General features: G+C 29.9%; 1 protein-coding gene across 1 annotated transcript in view; it reads right to left on the reverse strand.

Annotated features, from left to right (window-relative positions):
• LOC135964203 (zinc finger protein rotund-like) overlaps window positions 1-21,504 on the reverse strand; it is an 81,247-nt gene that overhangs the window by 14,133 nt on the left and 45,610 nt on the right. Inside the window, exon 2 of the mRNA XM_065516356.1 lies at window positions 3,068-3,533. Coding sequence (XP_065372428.1) covers window positions 3,068-3,533 — 466 coding nt within the window. The remainder of the gene's footprint in view (window positions 1-3,067; window positions 3,534-21,504) is intronic.

Here is a 21,504-nt window from a genome sequence, read left to right on the forward strand (position 1 = left end):
AGTTATAATTACAAGATTCTTCAAACTTTGTCCGCATAGATCAATTACTATTTTACAGAGATTGGATGAAAATGGTCGGGATTTCATTAGTGGTCGTGGCAATTCCCATACAAAGTAAATAATTACTTTCGAATATCTGGAGAATTATAATTTTAAAGTATTTAAAATGTGTATCGATCAATTTATTACCATTCTACGGAGGTTAGCTAAAAACGAATTTATTCCTGATCCTTTTTACAAAGTTTAGCTAAACGTGATCGGATTAGTAGGAATGACCCCTCCTATAAAAAGGAAAGTAAAAGTGAAGCTTGATATGAGTTATTTTTTTACATAAAATGCATAAAAATGGGTGCGATCAGTGGTATCTCCCATACCAAATTAGTTATTGTTTGAATATCAAGTAAACTGTAATTGAGAGATTCTCAATATTTTGCATGTATTATTTTCATATCATTGTACGTAGTTAGGTTGTATCAGAAATCCATTCATATTTCTTAATTTTACTAGAATAGGGGTAGCGAAGTGCACCGGGATATGCTAGTACAAGTAAATATGGATATATTTTAAGTAAGAATAAACTTTTTTTCCTACATTTCTTGTTCTAGTGGACTGAGACACGATAATGGCCTGGCGATTTTTTAACAACTTTAATATTTTTTAACCAATTTTTCTCTTTTATATCTCATTAGAACGACAATTACGTACATATTTCGATTCTTTGAAATTAAATTGCAAAAGTAATTATTTAATGGCAAAATTTTTACAAAAATTTAAAAAATTGCATATTTTACACTTGCAAATGCACCTCAAAACTAAATCGAAAGTCGGCACAGGTTGCCCTTCTTAGAACAAGCTAAACAATTTTTTGGTGGTATTTTAGGTCATTACGAAAGATTTCAGGGGGTACCGTGTCAACATTTAAAAAAATTTAATTCTAACGGACACTCTAACATATATGTATGTTAAAAATTTTCCGATCTCAGTTTAATTAAAATATTTGGATATCATTTGCTATTATAAAATTAAATATTTAGGGGATTCAAACAGTCTGCCATTAATTCATATTGTCAGTATTTCCTAATATATTATGATTGTTTAAACAAATTGTTGTTGTGCTCCAAACATTAAAATTCTAAACTAATACGACTTTTTGAACTATTGGTCAATTCACAAGGTGCCCTATCATGTCATAATGTCCTAATATTACACAATGGTTTGAAAATGTTGTTATTGTCTTTCAAGCAAAAAATTTCCTAAAATAATACTATTCTGTATGTTATGTTTATTGAGTTATCGTAACCAACCAGCAGAGACTTGCGCCGAACGCCTAAGGGTCGGTTAAGCCGAGCCGCCGAGTCGTGAAATATTACGACATTATGACATGATAAGAGATCTTGTGAATTGACCATATATTTGTTGTTTTGTCATAAAATAACACATTTTTTTTGGGTGAAGCACAACAACAATTTGTTTAAACTACCTTAAATATTAGGACAGTATTACAATATGACTTAATAGCAGACCGTTTGAATCCCCAAATTATTTCATAGAAATAATGTTATATGTTCGTCATAGAACTATTTTTTTTTAATTGAGTTTACAAAATAACTAATGCGTTGTATATGTCATTTGATGATATCTTATATTAGTGGCAAAGTTTCCAGCCACCGAGAAAACTCCTTCGACTTCCACAGATGTTGGCTTTATCATTTGTGAATCATTATAAAGACAATCTAAATTTTATTCTGATTGCTACTTGTTTCAAATAAATCTAATTCCCGCTTCAAAAGGCTTTCAGCATTTGATTTTAAATGTTTAGGATATTAAACAAATTCGTTTTTAAAATTTTGCTCCATCTATATTACGGAACAGATGAGGGAACATTATGGGCAAATCGGCGTACATACATATTTGGGGTATTCACACGGTCTACTATTTGGTCATATTGTCATAATGTCCTAATATATTATGATAGTTTAAACAAATGTTTGTTGTGATTCAAACAAAAAAGTTCTAAACTAATAACACTATTTCAACTATGTTTATTGTTTTGTCATAAAATAATATTTTTTTTATGTAAAACACAACAACCACTATTATAATATATTAGGACATTATGACAATATGACTAATAGCAGACCATATGAATACCCCAATTGTGTATAACAATATTTTAAACGGAAAATATTATGTTATATTAGGGCCACCCTAGTATACATATACGAATTTGTTTAAAATCTCCATAAATACCAGATGTCTCTATGTAATTATTATAAGATCGTAAATCACGATAAAAAAGCATGAAATCGCTTCGAAACAAATTGTATGATTTAGTTAAAATTACAATAGTTTATCTTAATAAAATGTCTTTTGTTGCCGTAGTTAATTGCGTTCTTATACCATAATTTTTCTAGAAGCTTCTAATACACTTTTTTCCAAAAGCTATACCTGCAATAGTTACAAAGGTTTTAATCAAATACTTACTCATCTCCATTTTATTTATCAAGATTTTAACAGTAATTAAATGCATATTCATTATTTCAGCAGGGTATTTCACAATCGGCAATTTATAATTGTTTAACTTCTTATTTTAATAAAAAGTTTGTTGCCTTTTTTTCTTCCTTATTATTTTAGTTCACTCTTCACTGATTCTTAAAAAACTTCACTCACTTCATTTTCTCAATTTTCACTTTCGCGCAAAATTATAATGAACAAACAGCAGTAAATGATGAAAAAAAGGGCAAAAAGGATCTTAAAAACAATTAAGAAGTTGCATCCTTCACTGTTAGAACCCATTCAAACACAACAACTGGACAAAAGCAAACAACAAAGTTTTTAAATTAATAATGGAAAAGAACAGAAAAATAGTAGAATGAAATAGAATAGAAAATCCAAGGAACACACGCAATAACAACGATATTTAAATTTTCAACCTTGTTAAGGAAAAACTAACAAAAGAAAAGTTTATGTTTTCGAGCAACACATACAAAAAAAAACACATTTGAGCAAAAAATAATAATAAACCATTTTATGGTCATTTCATGTGATGATGTTTTTACAGTCATACTTACATCCATATTGCCATTCCACATGTAGTGCATGCCCACTGCTGTGGGATCATGATGCGTTTGCCCTGTCATGTGCTCAGCCATAACAGCACTCATCCAATGCACCAAACCCTGGGTAGGATTCTGACCCTGTACTCCTCCTATAGGCATATTAGAGCCGTTACCAAGATGATGTTCTGACGACGAAGATGATGATGCAGCTGCTGCTTGTTTATGCTTGAGGGATTTGTGACTTTGGCTTATCTCTTGATGTTGTTGTTGCTGCTGCTGTTCAATTAATTCCGGTTCATTGAGGGATTTTAAGGAATTGTTGTAGGATTTCGAGGGATGTTCTAGATTAAGATGGGTATCGGGCGGTGGTGTGGGAGGTGTAGCTGGATTTGTTAGATGTGCTGGATCTGTGATGGTATTATTGTTGGCTTCAGCTTCGGAATTTGCTGTGGGCCAAACGTAGTTTGTTGGTTTCTGAAATGGGTGCAATAAATAAAAAATTAATGATTAATGATAATAATTTGTTTGACGTGTTTACTCTTACAAGCGTTTTGTAAGATCAACCTAAGTAAAATAAGTTTTTGAAATAAATAAAAGTATTAAAATGTATTTTATTCAGTCGTTACGTCATTTTCGTCAAATATTTGTCATGTGTGACCCTACCTTTAAACGTTTCTCCACATAATTAATGATAACTCAATAAGGTTTAGTTAGTTTATTAAAATAAACTTAGAAAAATAGAGATTTACATAACCTTTAATATGTTAATATATTGCTCTATAGCAAAGCCACATATAATTGCAACAAAATGAGATATTGATCATAAAAACCGTGTTTTTTGTTTGATATACATAAAATTAAGTAGTTAATATTCTTATTTCGTTTGATTGAATTTTGAAATTAAGCGATGTGCGTCGATGTAAACTTTCTAATTAAACTATAGGTCGCAATTTTGAAGATGATTCGACAAATTTGGTACAAGCCATTGCTTATTGCACCATGATAAAGCCTATTGAATTTGGTTGGAATCGGTTCATTATTTCTTCTAGCCCTCATACGATTGCCAAACAGAAAATAGTTAAACTCTAATAAATACCTTATTTATATACATAGATATCCAAACCACAAATAAATTTTATATAAGCCGAACTCGTTTACCAAATTTTGTGATGATCGGTCCATAATTAGTCATAGCTACCATATAAGGGAGCATAAATCTCTTAAAAATATTGCCATTCAAATAAAATTCAACACAAATAAGTTTCACGTCAAGTGAACCAACTTTTAAAATCGATGTCTTCCGATCGAGATACAATTTCAGAACATTCAAATACAATTTTTCAACAAGATCGGTCAAGAACTCTCGGAGTTAGAGGGGGTCAAAATTTGACATATTGGCCAAACATGTGATTTTTCTCATCCATGTAACTTATTACCTATTTTTCTTAGCAAAATGTGTCCCAAATATTTTAGATAGCTGTTTCTTCAATCTCTTGAAAAAAATAATTAAAAAATTTTAATATTTTTTTTCCGAAATCGAAAACTTTTTTGACTTTTTTTCAAAAAGGGCCTTTTTTTCCTTAAAATAAAGCTTAAAGGACCTACTTGGTCTCTTAGTGGGATGCGAGTTCGATATCTATCAAAAAAAAAATGTTTTGTAACTCAAAACATGCAATTTTTGACTTTTTTTGCAAAATCAAAAACTTTGTTGACTTTTTTTTCGCAATGGGCCCTCTTTTTAATTTTTTTTTGCTCAAAAGAAAGCTTGGGTCTATTCCTTTAAGACCTGTTTGGTTGCTTAGTGGGATATATAGCAAAATATACAATATTTGATTTTTTATTGGCAAAATGGGCCCTCTTTTTAAAATTTTTCTTTTACTCATTCCTTTTTGGTCTCAAAAAAAATGTTTTAACACAAAAATTGTATATCTTGAATTACAAAATATTTATTTAACAGATAGACCACTCGCATTCCACTACGAGACCAAAAAGCTCTTAAAAGAGTAGACCTAAGCTTTCTTTTGAGCATGACATGTAATTTTATGGCGATTGGTCCATAATTAGTAATACTAACTCCAGCAGTACGCCCGCTGGCACCGTCTATGTGTGAGTTTCTTATATATGTGAATCCGAAATTAAAAAACGAACATGAGTTATTTTACAAGTGTTGTCAGTGAAGGATTTTTTCATAAGAAATTTGGTTCAGTGTACACACATCGTAACACTAGAATACGAAACAAATCTATTGTTGTGAGAGTTTGGTTAACAATGGTTTAAAGCCAGTTTATTTATTAAAACTCATGTTTGAAGATTAGCTGAATGTTGCAGAAAATACTATTCTAGGATCAAAGTATCATTAAAAGTCATCTTGTAAGTTCTTTCTTTCTTTCTTCGGTTTGTCGGTTAACCGAAAAATTGCCTTTTTTATATAACCGGTTTTTCGGTTAACCGACATCGAAAAAACCGGTTAACCGTCATATATGTGTAAAAAACATAAAATGTTCTATAAAGTATACACAGCTTTAAAATTTGTAGTTTTTAGAAGTCAGGAATGGTTAATATTAAATAACTACATATAAATATACAACAGTGTTAAGTCCATTTTATTTTGTAAAAATTTCAAAATTATTATCTCAGTCAAATGGAATTGAATATAAATAATTGTTTTAATTATTGGTTTATTCATTAAATTTATACCAAAAAATGTAAATCAATTTTTTAATTAAATATTAGATAATAATAAAATTTTAAAAAATTGTTACATGTCCTAAAAAAGGACCTATAAGATGCAAACGCACTTCTTCTTAGCTGTGATTATTTGTCTTTATAAATCATACCAAATAATTAATAAAACTCCATTATCAGATTTCAAAAATATTTCAAACCATGAATTTTTGAACGATTTTTGTTTCTCCTGTAATATTTCTGAAAAGGACATTGTACACTAAGCTAACGAAATGAATAGTAAAATAAAATGTTAATAGCTAAACACACTAATGAATTCAAATTTATTGAAAGGAGGTATGTACATCAACTTCAATTTAACGTTTGGTGAAATCATCACTAAGATTATAATGAATCATTATTAAGATTTAGCTTAAAATCAGCAGTTTAGGTTTCAAATGAGTGATAAAAACCGGATATACCGGTTCGCAAAAAACGGAGATTTCGAAGAAAAACCGGGTTTACAGTTAACCGGTTTATAAACACTAAATATTATATTTTTTATTGATGAGCATTTCAGAAAAAAGTGAAAAAAAATTTAACCCGTGCACTGTGCAGGTTTTAACAATTTAGCTTATCTAAATACAATTTTTTGTTTGCTTTCCATTCCACATTACAAAGAATTGCATTTGAAAATAAAAAAATGTTTAGTTTTATAAAGTAACAGCACCTTAAACTACGTTGTAATTGCAGACTCTTGTAAGTCATAAACAAGCCAAGGCGCGTAGCTCAAATTTAAATGTTTGTAACTTTTTTTTAAAATGTCTTTATCTGTAGTTTCATATATTTCTTATTAAAAAAAATAATAAATCGTAAAACACGTGAGCAGAAAAAAAGTTTGAAGGTTTTAAAATATATCTCTTTTTTGAAATTATTTTGAAATTTTGTATTTTTTAATTGGACATAAAAATATAAAGGAAAGCAAGGAAAAGTAGTTACATCATTTACATTAGATAACCTTATCTGTCTTCTTACAGAATCAATCAAAAAATTCTGCCCCAACTTGCCTCTCCAAAATTGCCGATCCAAAAACTGATCATGGGTTCAGGTATTTCGCGACAACAAATTTTTGACTACAGGTCGCAATTTTAAAGAAATTAGGCAAGAACTTTTATATTGCCCCAAGAACTAAGACTATTGAATTTGGATAGAATCGGTCCATTATTTCTTCTAGCCCCCATACAAATGCCCTATCTGAAAATAGTTAAAGTCTCATAAATATCTTAATTATGAAGATATCCAAACCAAATTCAGCCCACATAAGTTTCATATATATAGTTTCATACGCAAATGATCCCACCAAATTTTGTGATGATCGGTTCACAATTAGTCATAGCTCCCATATAAGCACCATTCTCGAAAATAAGATTCAATACAAATAAGTTTCATATCAAAATAAAGCTGTTTATAATCCCTCGGTGTAGGGTATCATAGGTCGGGCTTGCCCGACTATACACTCTTACTCGATTTTTAATGATTACAATGTAAAAAAAAATTATTTTATATGGGCAGTGGGCGTGGCAGTTGTCCAATTCCGCCCATTTTTCTACAGAAGTTGTGAAGTTCTGTAGAACTCATACACAGAAAAAACTATATTTCAATTCAAACATTTATCACATATTGAACTGGTTTCAATTATTTCATAATTGAATCAAGTATTCATGTGCTCAAAAACAAAATTTTCTATTGTCTTTAAATACACAAATTATTGAATAGATAATTTTTGTATTTAAAGTTCAACCAATAACGAAAATTGTATATTCAATTGTCAAAATTATCAAATTCAAAACTCAAAATTCAATAGAAAATATCAGAAAATTTTGCTTTTTAGCACATGAATACCTTGATTCAATTATGAAATAATTGAAACCAGTTCAATATGTGATAAATATTTGAATTAAACGGTTTAAGAAATAGTTTTTTCTGTGTTTTAAAATTCACCACAAATATCCCAGTTATCATAATCTTAATTATCATCATTATCTTCATCATCATTATTATAATCTTCTTCTTATTTATTGGCCTTGTTCAATAAATAACAACCTGAGTTTTTATACAGAAATGAAAATAAAAACAAGTAAGAAAGTATAGTCGGTCAAGCCACACCATATGATACCCTACACCAATCTAATTATGGACCAATCGCAATAAAATTAGGCTGCATGATTTCTGTATATATGAAACCTATTAGTGTTGAATTTTATTAGAATACCAAAATTTTTAAGAAATCTAAACTCATTAAAATGATTTTCGGAAGTGGGCATTATATGGGAGCTATGATTAATTATGGACCGGAATGTTACAAACATCAGCACTAACCCAATATACCCTCCCCACTATGGTGGTGTAGGGTATAAAAAGGGCCGGGCATTATCTGGACTTTTTTAAAATATAAGTGTAGGATATCACTTTTCGAAAATCCATAAAACTAATTCCAACTTTTACTAACTTAATAGTTGTGACCATTAAATACGGAAATTAATAAATTATTGAAATTTCAATAATTTATTTTAGTGAATGATTTCCGGATGAGCTATGACTAATTATGGACCGATCGCCATGAAATTAGATCATGTTATTTATGTCTATATGAAAGTTATTTGTTATAGTTATTTTAATTTTATAATTATACCCACATTTTTAAGAGATGTATGATCATTAAAGATATTGTGAGCATTATATGGGAGCTATGACTAATTATGGACCGATCGCCATGAAATTTAGTTGTGTTATTTCTGTCTCTTTGAAAGTTATTTATGTTGAATTTTATGCGTATAAAAACATTTTTATGAGATTTGTGCTCGTTAAAGTGATTTTCGGAAGCGGGTCTTATATGGGAGCTATGACTAATTATGGAACGATCATAATAAAATTTGGTGACATGAATTTCGTATATATAAAACTTATTTGGAGCTAAATTTGTGATGATACCTATATAAATTAAACATTTATGACTGATAAAGTCCAACTTCGGGAGGAAATTTGTATGGGGACTAGGTGAAATAAAGCACCGATTTCTGCCAGTTTCAATAGGCTCCGTCCTTGGATCGAAAAAATTACATTACAAAATTTTATAGAAATATCTTCAAAATTGCGACCTCTGCGCACAAGGTTTACATGGACAGAAAGTGATTCTGAGTCGATCAATATACTTTAAGGTGGGTGTTAATATAATAATATTAACCCTAATATTTTAGGGCGTTACAAACATCTGCACAAACGCATAACACCATCTCCACTATAGTAGTGTAGGGTATAAAAATTACATTTAATAGCTTTAATACTTGAATTGTAAAAATTAAAATTTTTTTTTTTTAAAAAAACAGCAATAATTTGCTAACTTTGACCGCTCACTGTTAAGAAAGTAAACAACGTAGTTGATTGATTTTTACAGCTAGTGATGCAGAATTTTATCTACTTTACTATTCTTCGCATCACGAAAAACTGACAGAAAGTTCATAAAATAAATCCAATAATTTCATATTAAAAGCTTCTGTTCATAAGAGTATATTGCATCCTGTTCATAAAAAATGTAAATAAATTTTCCCCTAGTAAAGTAAAAAAAAGAAATGTGACATAAATTTTGTTTAAATTATGTTTGGTCACACTGTACACAAACTTTAACTTTGCACCAAAAAACACTTCATAAACAAAATCAACAACGATTAAATTAAGAGACATCATTCATTCAACTTCATTCATTCAGTCATTTATTTACCTTCTCATTTGCATGAGAACGTTTAACAGACTCAGCCATGGCTGCAACAGCAGCTGCTGACGATGAAAACAATAAATTGCGTGGAAAATGCGTAGAGTTGGCATTGGCAACAGATGAAGAAGCTGTTGCTGCTGTTGTTGTTGATGAGCAGCTGTAAGCAACAGGTGGTGTTGCTGAGGATGATGGTGCTGCTGCATGTTTTAAATAACGAGACTCGGGTAAATGAGACTGAGTGTGCGTGCGACTGCAATTATCCAGATTAAGATGTTGCTGTTGACTGTGATGATGCTGATGATGATGATGGGCATCATTTATGTTGTTGCTGTGATGCAAAACAGCAGTGGCAAATAGACTTTTGTAAAATTCCGCAGGCATAAGAAATGGCGAAGCATTTGTTGTTGAAGAAGCATTTGGTTTATAGGAATTATAAAATGATTTTTGTGCTTTTAAGGGCATTTTAGTGGGATGTACTAAACAAGAATTCGAGGAATTTGAGGGAGATTGAGACTGAGAGCAGGGTGACAACATGTTTAAAAATTTTTTGTTTGAACTTTTTTTTTAGGAACTATACAATTAACACTTTCACTTTTGTTATATATTTTTTGGTATTTTTTTAATTTATTTAATAAATAAAAACATATTTGGTTTTAACTTGTTGTTATTATTATTTTTTAAGCCTTTAGTTGCGGATTTGTGTTTGTTTTTCTAACTTACAAATAAAATCGCACACACATTCAAAAACCAAAACAAAACTTTAGCACACTTCCGCTTCCGGTTTGTTACTTTTTCTTTTCTAAGTTGTGTCAGTGAGTTTTTTTTGTTTTTGTTGCTGTCCCATTTTTTTGCACACAAACACATTTTTTGATTTCCTTTTTTTTGATAAAAAATATTTGATCTAGTTTTAAGCCCGTTTACACTTGTATTTCATTTATTTATTTTATTTCTATTTTTAATTTTTTTTTTTACTTTTTTCTAGACATTTTATATTTTGTATTTTTGTTATAGAAAATTTAGTTTTATGTGGCCATTATTTTAGTAAAGGAAGGAGGTGGGAGGGTTCAAATGTGTAGAAATTTTTTGTGTGGCTCTTTTGTGTGAAGGTCTAAAACCGTTTTTATACAAATTTATTTAGTTTTTATTCCATTTCTATTTATTTTATGGTTTTTTTGCAGATGTCACTGTGCAACAACCTTGAACATGGATGCATTTTTGAATTGTGGTGGTTGTATTTTAGACACTTGTCTGTCTGTCTATCTGTGTGTATGTGCAGCCATTTAGTTTTATTTATTCTATTCCTGACACTGATGATGGGTGATTTAGAACTGATTTTTTTGTGGGTCTTTTGCATTTATTCAGTTGTTTTTTTGTAGTTTTTCATTTCATAAATTAAATTGATATGTGTGTCTGTATATATGTTGGTTTAAAGTTAAATAACGATTATAAATGATTTTTTAATTTCGTATTTTAGTTTTTGTTGCTTTTGTTTATAATTTTTTTTTAGGAACTTTTGTTACTTTATTATCAGATTGTTGTTATTTTAGTAGTTTTATGTATTTAGGTTAAATATTTGGGAATTTGCACTTTTATTTAAGCTAAATCTATTAGGAACTTTATGGTTGCATAAATGTTTATTTAAATTCGTTTTTTTTACATATTTAATACAATATGTTTTATATTTTGGTTGATTTTTTTCCAAGTTGTTATTTTTCGACTAGATTTAATTATGTTTCTATTACATATAGGCATAAATTGAATGCTATTAAAATGCAATTTAGTTGATAAAAAAATATATATATAAACACAATTTAAATAATATTTTGACAATCTAAATGCTTGATGTATAAAAACCAAGTTTTTAGTTTATGTTTTATTTTGTGGATATTGAATAAACGACTATTTTCAGAGTTAGAATTAAATGTTTACATTAATGATTTAGTGTTAAAAAATCATTTAATAATAAATATTTATTAGTTTACTATGAGATTGTTTATTGCTTTGTAATTGTATATGCAAAAAATATTACTAAGAATGAGTTTATTTTCCTATGAGTGCTCTACCATTTCCAACTGGCTGATCTGATTGGCATGCAATTTCACATGAGCGTAGCAGAGCAGTATTCGAGTTTATTTTTTGAAAATGCAATTCCAAAGAGCTCTCAAATTAGGCCACCTCAGACATTAAACATTTTTAGACGCTTTCAAATTTTGTATGTTTTGTCTAAAATTAAAGATTTTAATACGACAGTGGGTCCAAAAGACAATGCCTTATTGAATGAAACACGGTTTTCCAATTTTGTTCATCCCTTCCAAAAAATAAGATTTGTTGAGATCATCAAAATAGGTATTTTTGTGAGATGATTTCATCGTTGGAGTCAAATATGTATCCGCCGAAACATTCTTTCAGGTTTGGAAACAAGAAATAGTCTAAATCCGGGGAAGAGGGAGCATTTCATAGCCTAATTCATGGATTTTTGCCATGGAAACTGCACATGTGTGTAGCCTTTAGTGCACCTGATTGTGGCCAAATGCGACAGCCAAGCTTTCTTATAGCCAAGTGATCATTCAAAATTTAAACCACTGAGCCATAAGAAATGCATATGTCTTTCAAAATCTCTCGCCTACACCATACTGCGACTTTTTCAATTATTTCCGAGACCTAAACTGGACGTCCAGAACGCACAGTGGGACAAAATAAACGAAAAAACAAAAATAAAAGATTTTTAATTTAAAAATTCAAAAAATAATCGATTTTTGCGGAAAGAAATGCGAACCATATGGGACAATTTTTAAAAAATACCATTTTTGGGATTTTCGCTCCAATTTTTAGGAATTCCGGGATACGCTTTGATATTTTGACAACTTTTTTTACACTTTTCTATTTAGAATGACAAATTAAAAAAACTTTGAAAATTTTATTGAGTTTTGTTAATAAATAAAGATTTTATTACATAATTATGGAGTAATATTTGTATCAAAATTTTAATAGGATTGCAAATATTAGGAACAATTTGTTTTACATTTATTCCGAACTAATTTTTAGTATCAAAAATATGTCATTTTAAAACTCCGCCCTTCAAAAATATTGAACGTTTTGAAATCGGATGGGTAAAAAATGGCTCGTGTTTAAAAATGTTACATGGCGAAGGTACCCTACTTTGATCCCCCATAGCGCCGCCTCTGAAACATTTATAGGATCAATTTTAATAACTAACCCTTTTATTCGTAATCATTTTTTATTTTATAAAAGGTTTATAAACAAATTTTGTATGGAAATAAATTTAAAAATTAATTATGAATAAGGCCTTTAAACTGGAATACTCTTTGACCACGCCCACGTTCCCGATATTTTATCCCGATCGGACCAGACGTTTACAAATGCCAGATTTATTTCCAAAAAAAATTGATTCTGCCCCACTGTGGAACGTTCGGCATTTTCCGTGATTCTACGGCCACGACGAAATTCAATAAACGACTTTTGCACCATTGAAACTGATGGTGCAGAATTTACATAGAATTTATCAAGCATATACTTTATTTAAGTGATGGGTTTTTTCCGAAAAAAAAATGAACAAAAATGAACAAATAAGAGAGCTATATTCGGCTGTGCCGAATCTTATATACCCTTCACCAAATTATACTTCAAAAACAAATTTTAAATATTTTTAGATAAACAAAATTTGTTTTTTTTCCATTTTTTGAAAAACAAATTTTTTCGAATTATTTTTTTTAAATTTTAATTTTTTTTTTGGGTTTTTTATTTTTTTCATTTGACCCATTGTATTTCCAACTTGCTATAGTCTTATATACATACGTCGTTGCAAAGGTCTTTGAAATATCTATCATTAGATATCCATATTGTCTATATTAATGACTTAGTAATCCAGATATACAGTGACGGACATTACAATTGAATCACTAGCAATATTTCATTTGAAACCAGGAGCAATCATAAGGATTGGTGTGGGCCAGAAAATATAAAAAAGTGGCAAAATGTGTAGTGGACGGACGAAACGACCATTAATTTAATTGATAGTGATGATAAGACATGGGTTAGACGTCCAAAAAATGGCAAAAACCAAAAACGTTTAAACATGGTTGGGGAAATATTATTATATGGGGATGCTTTTCTTGGTATTGCGTTAATCCAATTTATTGGATTAAAGAAAATATGGATAAGCACTTGTATGTAAATATTTTGGAGAATGTTATAAAGCCACATGCAGAATGGAATATGCCCTTAAAATGGCTCTTCCAGTAAGATAATGACCCAAAGCACACGTCAGGTCTTGCCAAAAAACAAAATTCATGTTATGGAATGGCCGTCTCAATAACCAGACTTAAATCCTATGGAAAATAGTAAAAGACAAACTCGGACCTGAAAAATTGAAAAACAAGGAAGAACTTTGGCAGAAAATTCAGGAAATATGGAATGCAATTTCCCGATCTACATGCGAAAGTTTGTTAAATTCAATCCCCAAAAGATTTGATGCTGTTATTAGAAATAATTGATATGCAACAAAATATTAAGAAAACAACGAATTCTTATGATGATTTTTTATTTTTAATCATTTTAAGACTGATTGATTCTATTTGAATGTCGCATATTTTATTTAGTCTTTTAGATTTGACATCGTTTTTAACATAAGAATGTGTTATTTTTATATTTTTTTTTTATTCTTTTTATTGTTTACGTTATGTGCATTAATATATAATGAACAAATTTTAAATTTTGAAATCAAATTTTGTAGTTTTACCGCTTTAATCGAATTAATATGTAGTGATTCTATTGTATTGTCCATCACTGTATGTCAAAAATAGGTCAAAATCGAGGTTGTCCTGGATTTTTCCTTATATCTCAGCCATTTTTCGACCGATTTTCTCGATTTTAAATAGCAACCGAGCCGGAAATTCCGGATATATTGATGTATGAATCGTGTATATAAGTTATTTGGGGCTTTGAAAAGTTGATCTCAACAGGCAGACAAACAGACAGACAGATGGACATGACTTAATCGACACCTATCTATAAGGATCCAGAATATATATACTTTATAGGGTCGGAAAATTATATTGTGGAAATTAAAAACTGAATGACATACTTATATATACTAGGGTTCTATAGCTGAAACAAAAAGTCGACTTTTCGACCTTTCGACTTTTTCCGTTTTTTAAAAAGCCGACTTTTCGAACATTCGACTTTTTAGTTAATCGACTTTTTTCGACTATTTTCGACTTTCCGACTATTTTCGACTTTTTTCAACTTTTTACCATTTCTTGTAAAAAATACATGGTATCTACATTTATTGATGCGCCTTTTGTAATATTTAGCCATAAAAATGAAATTTATCGAGGCGATAATAGTTAGAATAATGTTGTAAGAATTTTGTGTAGAAAAAAGCTTTATTTTATAAACATTTATTTATTATTTACATATATTAGCATACACTACAACAAATGCAAGTGCAAAATTCGATTGTTCGACTTTTTTTCCGACCAAAAACTCGATTTCGACTTTTTGACTTTTTTCAGGAAATAGTCGATTGTTCGAACAATCGACTTATAGAACCCAAATATATACCCTTCTCACGAAGGTGAAGGGTATAAAAACCAGTTTACCGGTTTTTTAATCGAAACTCATATTCAAAACCGATTTTTCGAATAATCCGAAACCGGGTTTTCTAAAAAAGTCGGTTTTTAATAATCTGAATGGTTATTTTCTCTTTGGAACAGTAGTTGAGACAGGCGCGTATCCTTCGCTATCATTTGGGGGGGTGGGGTAAATAAATAAAAAAATAATAGAAATTGTCGAATCTTTTTGGGTTAAATATCCTATTTTCAGCCCCTGGATCCGCGCCAGAATTTAAAAGATATTACTTTTTTGTTTTGATCAACTCCACTGTGTAACGCTAAAACAAACAAACTTTTTTTATGAATGGTAGCCTAAAATAAATTAAACTGGATTTTGTTGGGAATAGCCGCAAACTTGTTTTGGTTTCATACGAAAAGCTTTATTAATACTTTATTAATTTTTAAAGAATATTTCATGAACACTTTTGCTATACATATTATATTTTTTGCATATACATTTACAAATAAGAGATCCATATTTTCACACTCTTTTTTGTATTTATTATCACTCCACTCATGCTCTTAAAAAACTTGCTATGCTCTTTTTTTATTATTTATTTTCGCAATTAATATCACTCATACGAGGTGCAGTTCCATTACGTTGAACAAAGAAACTTTGGTGCAACATTTGTTAAATACGTTTAACGAACATTATTGTGGCAAATAATTAAAGCCAGCAGAACAATTCTTTAAAATGACCCAATTATGCAGATTTTAAAGAGAACTGCATATTATTGTGAACACTTGCACTTGAACACAAACATTTGAAGGGAGATTTATGGGATGTTTTTAAACATTTAAAGGAATTTTTAGCTATAAACACTTGTATGACACTGGTTTTTGTTATTTTTATTTAATTATTACATTTATTCTTTGGATTATTTAAATATATTTGTATTTGTAGAATTATTTAATAATTTATTTAAAACTTTTTTGTAGCTATATTAAATAATGTGTATATGATGATGAGATGGTTTTTGAAGAACGCGCGCTATTTTCTTGTTTTTGTACAATGGCAGCCATCTCCACCAATATGTGAACATCATCTTGGCTACGTATGCTGGAAACAACTGGAGTTTTTCAAAAGGCATCAGCAAACCAAGCGTTACGTTACGTTTCCATTTTTTTCTCTTGTTGTTTTATTTTTTTTTTGTTTTTTTCATTTTTAATATTGTTTTTTTTTTTGTACTTTTTTCGAGGCTCTATATATGTTGTGAATGTTTTGTAGTGGGGATTTTTATGTGTTTTTTCTTGCTGTTGTTTTTTTTTTGTGCTTCTTATTATTTTTTATTTCCACTGCTCGACGACTACTATTATTACTACTACTATTTTTTTTTTCTTTTTTTGTTGTTGTTCATCTCTAGCTGTTTTTGTTGCTGTTGTAGCTGGATTTTTATATTTTTTCATTTCTTGAAAGCAGCTGCAAGCAGGGCTTTTTAAGATGTGAACCTTCCACCGTACAACAAACGGGCTAAAGAAAAAATAAAATTATTGTATATAAAAAAAAATAACGCCATGAGATGAGGAACAACGAAAAAAAAAGAATTGTATATCAGCATCAGTAATGTGCATGTAGCATACAAACAGCAGCAAGCAGCGGCAACGACAACATAACGAAAAAAAAAGGAAGAGATTGATTTTCTTTTATACGTTTTTAGCGTATTTTTTTTCATTCAACAGCGACTACAACAACTGTAGCAACAACAACATTAACAGCAGCACTAGCAACATCTTTGAAATGTATTCTATTTCTATATGTTGTCGTTTACTTTTTTTTATTTTGTTCCTGCAACCATGTCCTGTTTTTTTTCTTTCCTTGTTTTCATTTTTTTGTTTAACTTACATTTTTTCTAAGAATATAGTGGGGTTTCCATTATATTTTTTCCTGCTGCTGCTGTTTGACTGTAAATATGTACGTATGTGTTTATTTTGATCCTTTTTTGTAAGTGTGTTGTATGTGTATTAGAGTGACAATCAGTTGTATGGAAAAAATTTTTTGTTAAAATTTTGAAGAGTGCCGGGTGGAATATTGTGACACTATGCCTAAAAGTTAAGTGCTGAAAATTTGAGCCAAATCGGTCAACGATTTCTGGACGCGCATCGAGGTCAAAGTTCAGATATATGCAAAATTATACTATTTATATGGAATAAATAGGTGAAACTCGTTAAATTTCTGCATTGTTTTCTAGAAATGTATAGATTTATTTATATTAATGAATATTACATTAAAAAAATTTTTTGGAAGTTAACCCTGCATCTCCTTTGGGTCAAAATGACCCAAAAACTGTATTATTGCCAAAATTGAGGAAAAATGCAAATTTTTCAGATATTTTAAAAATTTTGCTACTAAATAAATACTTTTGCAATTGAATGCAAAATAATCGAAATGTGTACGTAATTATCGTTGTAATGAGATATAAATGACAAAATTTGGTTAAAAAATGTTAAAGTTATTACAAATTCGCCAGACCATTAACGTGTTTCAGGCCACTTGAACAAAAAATTTAGGAAAAAAAATTAACATATTTCGAGAAAAATTAAAATAAAAGCTAATTTTTATTTAAAATATGTCCGTATTTACTTGTGTATGAGTTTTTGTCTTCGTAGGATACCGTTAACCTATTCGCAGGTATGGCCAAAAAAAATTATTTTTTTTAACGGCTGTTTCAAATCTCCATTTTCAAATTTTTAAAAATTTTGTTAAACAAATTTCAGAATTTTTTGATCATCACATTGGGATTTATTGAGATCAAAATAGGGAATAAAAATATGAAAAAATTATGTCAATACCTCTTCCAGTTTTTCCGTACCTGCGATTTAAATTTTGCGATTTTCAAGAAAAACTATTTTTTTGTCCATATTTAGGCGAATGAGCCCAATTTCCTTAATGTTATAAATTTTAATTTAAACCTATTCATAATATTATAGTCCCTGTAATTTTAAATATGGTCTGAAAGTTTTACTAAAATCGGAAAACGATAACCTTAAATCGTGAAGGTCAAAGGTCAAATTTTTCAATATTTTGAATTTCTAAAGAAAAGATGGCGAAATGTTATATATTTTTGGGCCGATTTTAATGAGACTTGAGGAAAGTATAACTTAAAGTCCAGAATTTAAAATAACGGCACAAAAATGGAATTTAACTCTTAGCAGCACTTGGGGTCCAAATTACCCTCAACATTTAAAATCACGAAAAACACAGCCATTTTGACCCCAAGTGCTCTTAAAGGACTAAATCCATTTTTGCACTGTTGTTGTAAATGTTAGACCCCAATGTATATTTTGCTCAAGTTTCATTAAAATCGGCCCAAAAATATATAACATTTCGCTGTCTTTTCTTTAGAAATTCCAAATATTGAAAAATTTGACCTTTGACCTTCACGATTTAAGGTTATCGTTTTCCGATTTTAGTAAAACTTTCAGACCATATTTAAAATTACAAGGACTATAATATTATGAATAGGTTTTAGTTAAAGTTTATAACATTAAGGAAATTGGGCTCATTCGCCTAAATACGGACAAAAAATTTGTTTTTCTTGAAAATCGCAAAATTTAAATCGCAGGTACGGAAAAACTGTAAGAGGTATTGACATAATTTTTTCATATTTTTATTCCCTATTTTGATCTCAATAAATCCCAATGTGATGATCAAAAAATTCTGAAATTTCTTTAACAAAATTTTTAAAAATTTGAAAATGGAGATTCGAAACGGCCGTTAAAAAAAATATTTTTTTTTGGCCATACCAGCGAATAGGTTAACGATATCCTACGAAGACAAAAACTCGTACACAAGTAAATACGGATATATTTTAAATAAAAATTAGCCTTTATTTTAAATTTTCTCGAAATATGTTAATTTTTTTTCTAAATTTTATGTTCAAGTGGCCTGAAACACGTTAATGGTCTGGCGAATTTGTAATAACTTTAAAATTTTTTAACCAAATTTTGTCATTTATATCTCATTACAACGATAATTACGTACACATTTCGATTATTTTGCATTCAATTGCAAAAGTATTTATTTAGTAGCAAAATTTTTAAAATATCTGAAAAATTTGCATTTTTACCGAATTTTGGCGATAATACAGTTTTTGGGTCATTTTGACCCAAAGGAGATGCAGGGTTAACTTCCAAAAAATTTTTTTTAATGTAATATTCATTAATATAAATAAATCTATACATTTCTAGAAAACAATGCAGAAATTTAACGAGTTTCACCTATTTATTCCATATAAATAGTATAATTTTGCATATATCTGAACTTTGACCTCGATGCGCGTCCAGAAATCGTTGCCCGATTTGGCTCAAATTTTCAGCACTTAACATTTAGGCCTAGTGTCACAATATTCCACCCGGCACTCTTTGAAATCTAAGAAAAAAAAATCGGCTGTCACTCTAATGTGTATGTGTGTGTGTTTGTGCAAAAGTTAAGGTCCTTTAAGTATAAGTAGACCTTAGTGTGTTTAGTTGCTAGGATATCCATACATGTGTATGTATATGAAGCATTGTAGTATGTAGTATAGCAAAGTATTGCTTTCATTCTACATCTTTTAGTATCCAGCTTTAGCCAAAGGTTTTTAGTATGAGTTGTTTCTTGACTGACTCGTATGTGTAAGATGTTTGTTGCCCACATTTGCAATAACTGAACTTGGTTGTTGCTGTAGCAAGATGTTGTTATCCTTATTGTAGTTGTTGTTATTGCAGCTTTAGTAGTCGTTGTAATATGTGACCATTGCAATGCCAACGTCTTTAAGAGGAGCGAACAACAGCAACATATTTGACGATGTCGTTTCTTTTGCTGTTTTTTTTATTATTTTTTTTACTTGTCCTTTCTAACGGTTTCCTTTTTTATTTGTTGTAGCTGGTTTTTTTGTAAGGTTTAAAGGACATTAAAAACAATACAGTGTTTCATAGAAAGTGAATGTTAAATGGCTAAAAACTTTTGAAATAACTCCTTATATTAAGAAATTTTATATTTCTGGGTCAATGTAATTTTACAAGATATTTTACATAAAACAAAGTGTATTTGAGATATCATCGGCATGCTTTATTCATTTTAAAGGCCAATTGATGATACGGAGGGTACGCAACTTTTTGAATTTCGCTCCACTTAACTGAAAGGCCAACGTTGGCAACAGGCATCTGTCAGTTGGCTCCTGTCATTTACCACATTTGATACCACACGACTCCATGAAAAGGGAGTTTTTAGTTTTTGCGGAAAAAAACCATCACTCAAATAAAGGCTAAGCTTGATTAATAATATAGGAACTCTGCACCATCAATTTCAATGGTAAAAAATTATTTTACTGAAATTCGTTGCGGCCGTACAAATACAAATACGGAAGATTTCGATCATTCTGTTAAGGCCAGAGGTCTCTACATCCGATACAATTGAAAAAAATCACGATATAGCCAACAGATCGAATATAGAAAGTGCGAAACATGTGATTTCAATTTTGAATGATCACTTGACTATGAGAAAGCTTTCCTTAAGATGGCTGCTCTATTTGCTCACAATTGGGTGCACACGTGTTCAGTTTCCATGGCAAAAACCCATTAATTAGGCTACTTCACACTGCTCACACTTTCACCCTGTTCTCCGGATTTAGGTTCTTGTTTCCTAACCTGAAGATATGTTGCGACGGAAAGTAATTTGACTCCAACGATGAAATCATCTCACAAAAATACCTCATAAATATTATTTTTTCGAAGGGATACAAAAATTGGAGAAACGTTAGTCAAAGGAGACTATGTTGAAAAGTAAACTAATTTTTTTTATCCAATAACCTGAGTTTTATTCAAAAAGCCACATACTTTTTGACCGACACTCATATTATGTTTGAATTTTTTCGAAAGAATTGGACACTCTTGGATTTCTGATGATGGGCGAAAAGCCCAGAACGTTACCAGAACAGAATACCTACTTTGATAAAACAATTTTATCATTTGAATGTGTAGTTGAACGCTATATCCATCCATGGTGATTTGAAAAATCAGCCAATTCGACACATGTAGCTTCAACAATATGTCCGCTATAAACTGTCAAAGTTCGGATGTCTCTATTAGAAGACGCTTTGTAGTTAATAAAGCAATTATACTTAATTTCATTTGACGGAGATAATAATTTTGCAATTTTGAAAAAAAAGGGAACTTAGTATGTTTGCATGCCACAAAATAGATATAGCTCATTTGCACACCGCAGTATAACAACGAGAAAAAACTAAACAATTTTAAACGTTTTTTGAGTAAACTGTCTGTTTGTATTTATTCTAACGATTTTTATTAAACCCAAAATTTTTATAAAAAGTGCACTTAGCATGTTTGCCCACTAAGCTGACGATATGTATTTTAAAACAAAAATAAATAATTATTTACT

Source organism: Calliphora vicina, chromosome 1, assembly GCF_958450345.1.
Source record: "Calliphora vicina chromosome 1, idCalVici1.1, whole genome shotgun sequence".
Classification (NCBI taxonomy): Eukaryota; Metazoa; Arthropoda; class Insecta; order Diptera; family Calliphoridae; genus Calliphora; species Calliphora vicina.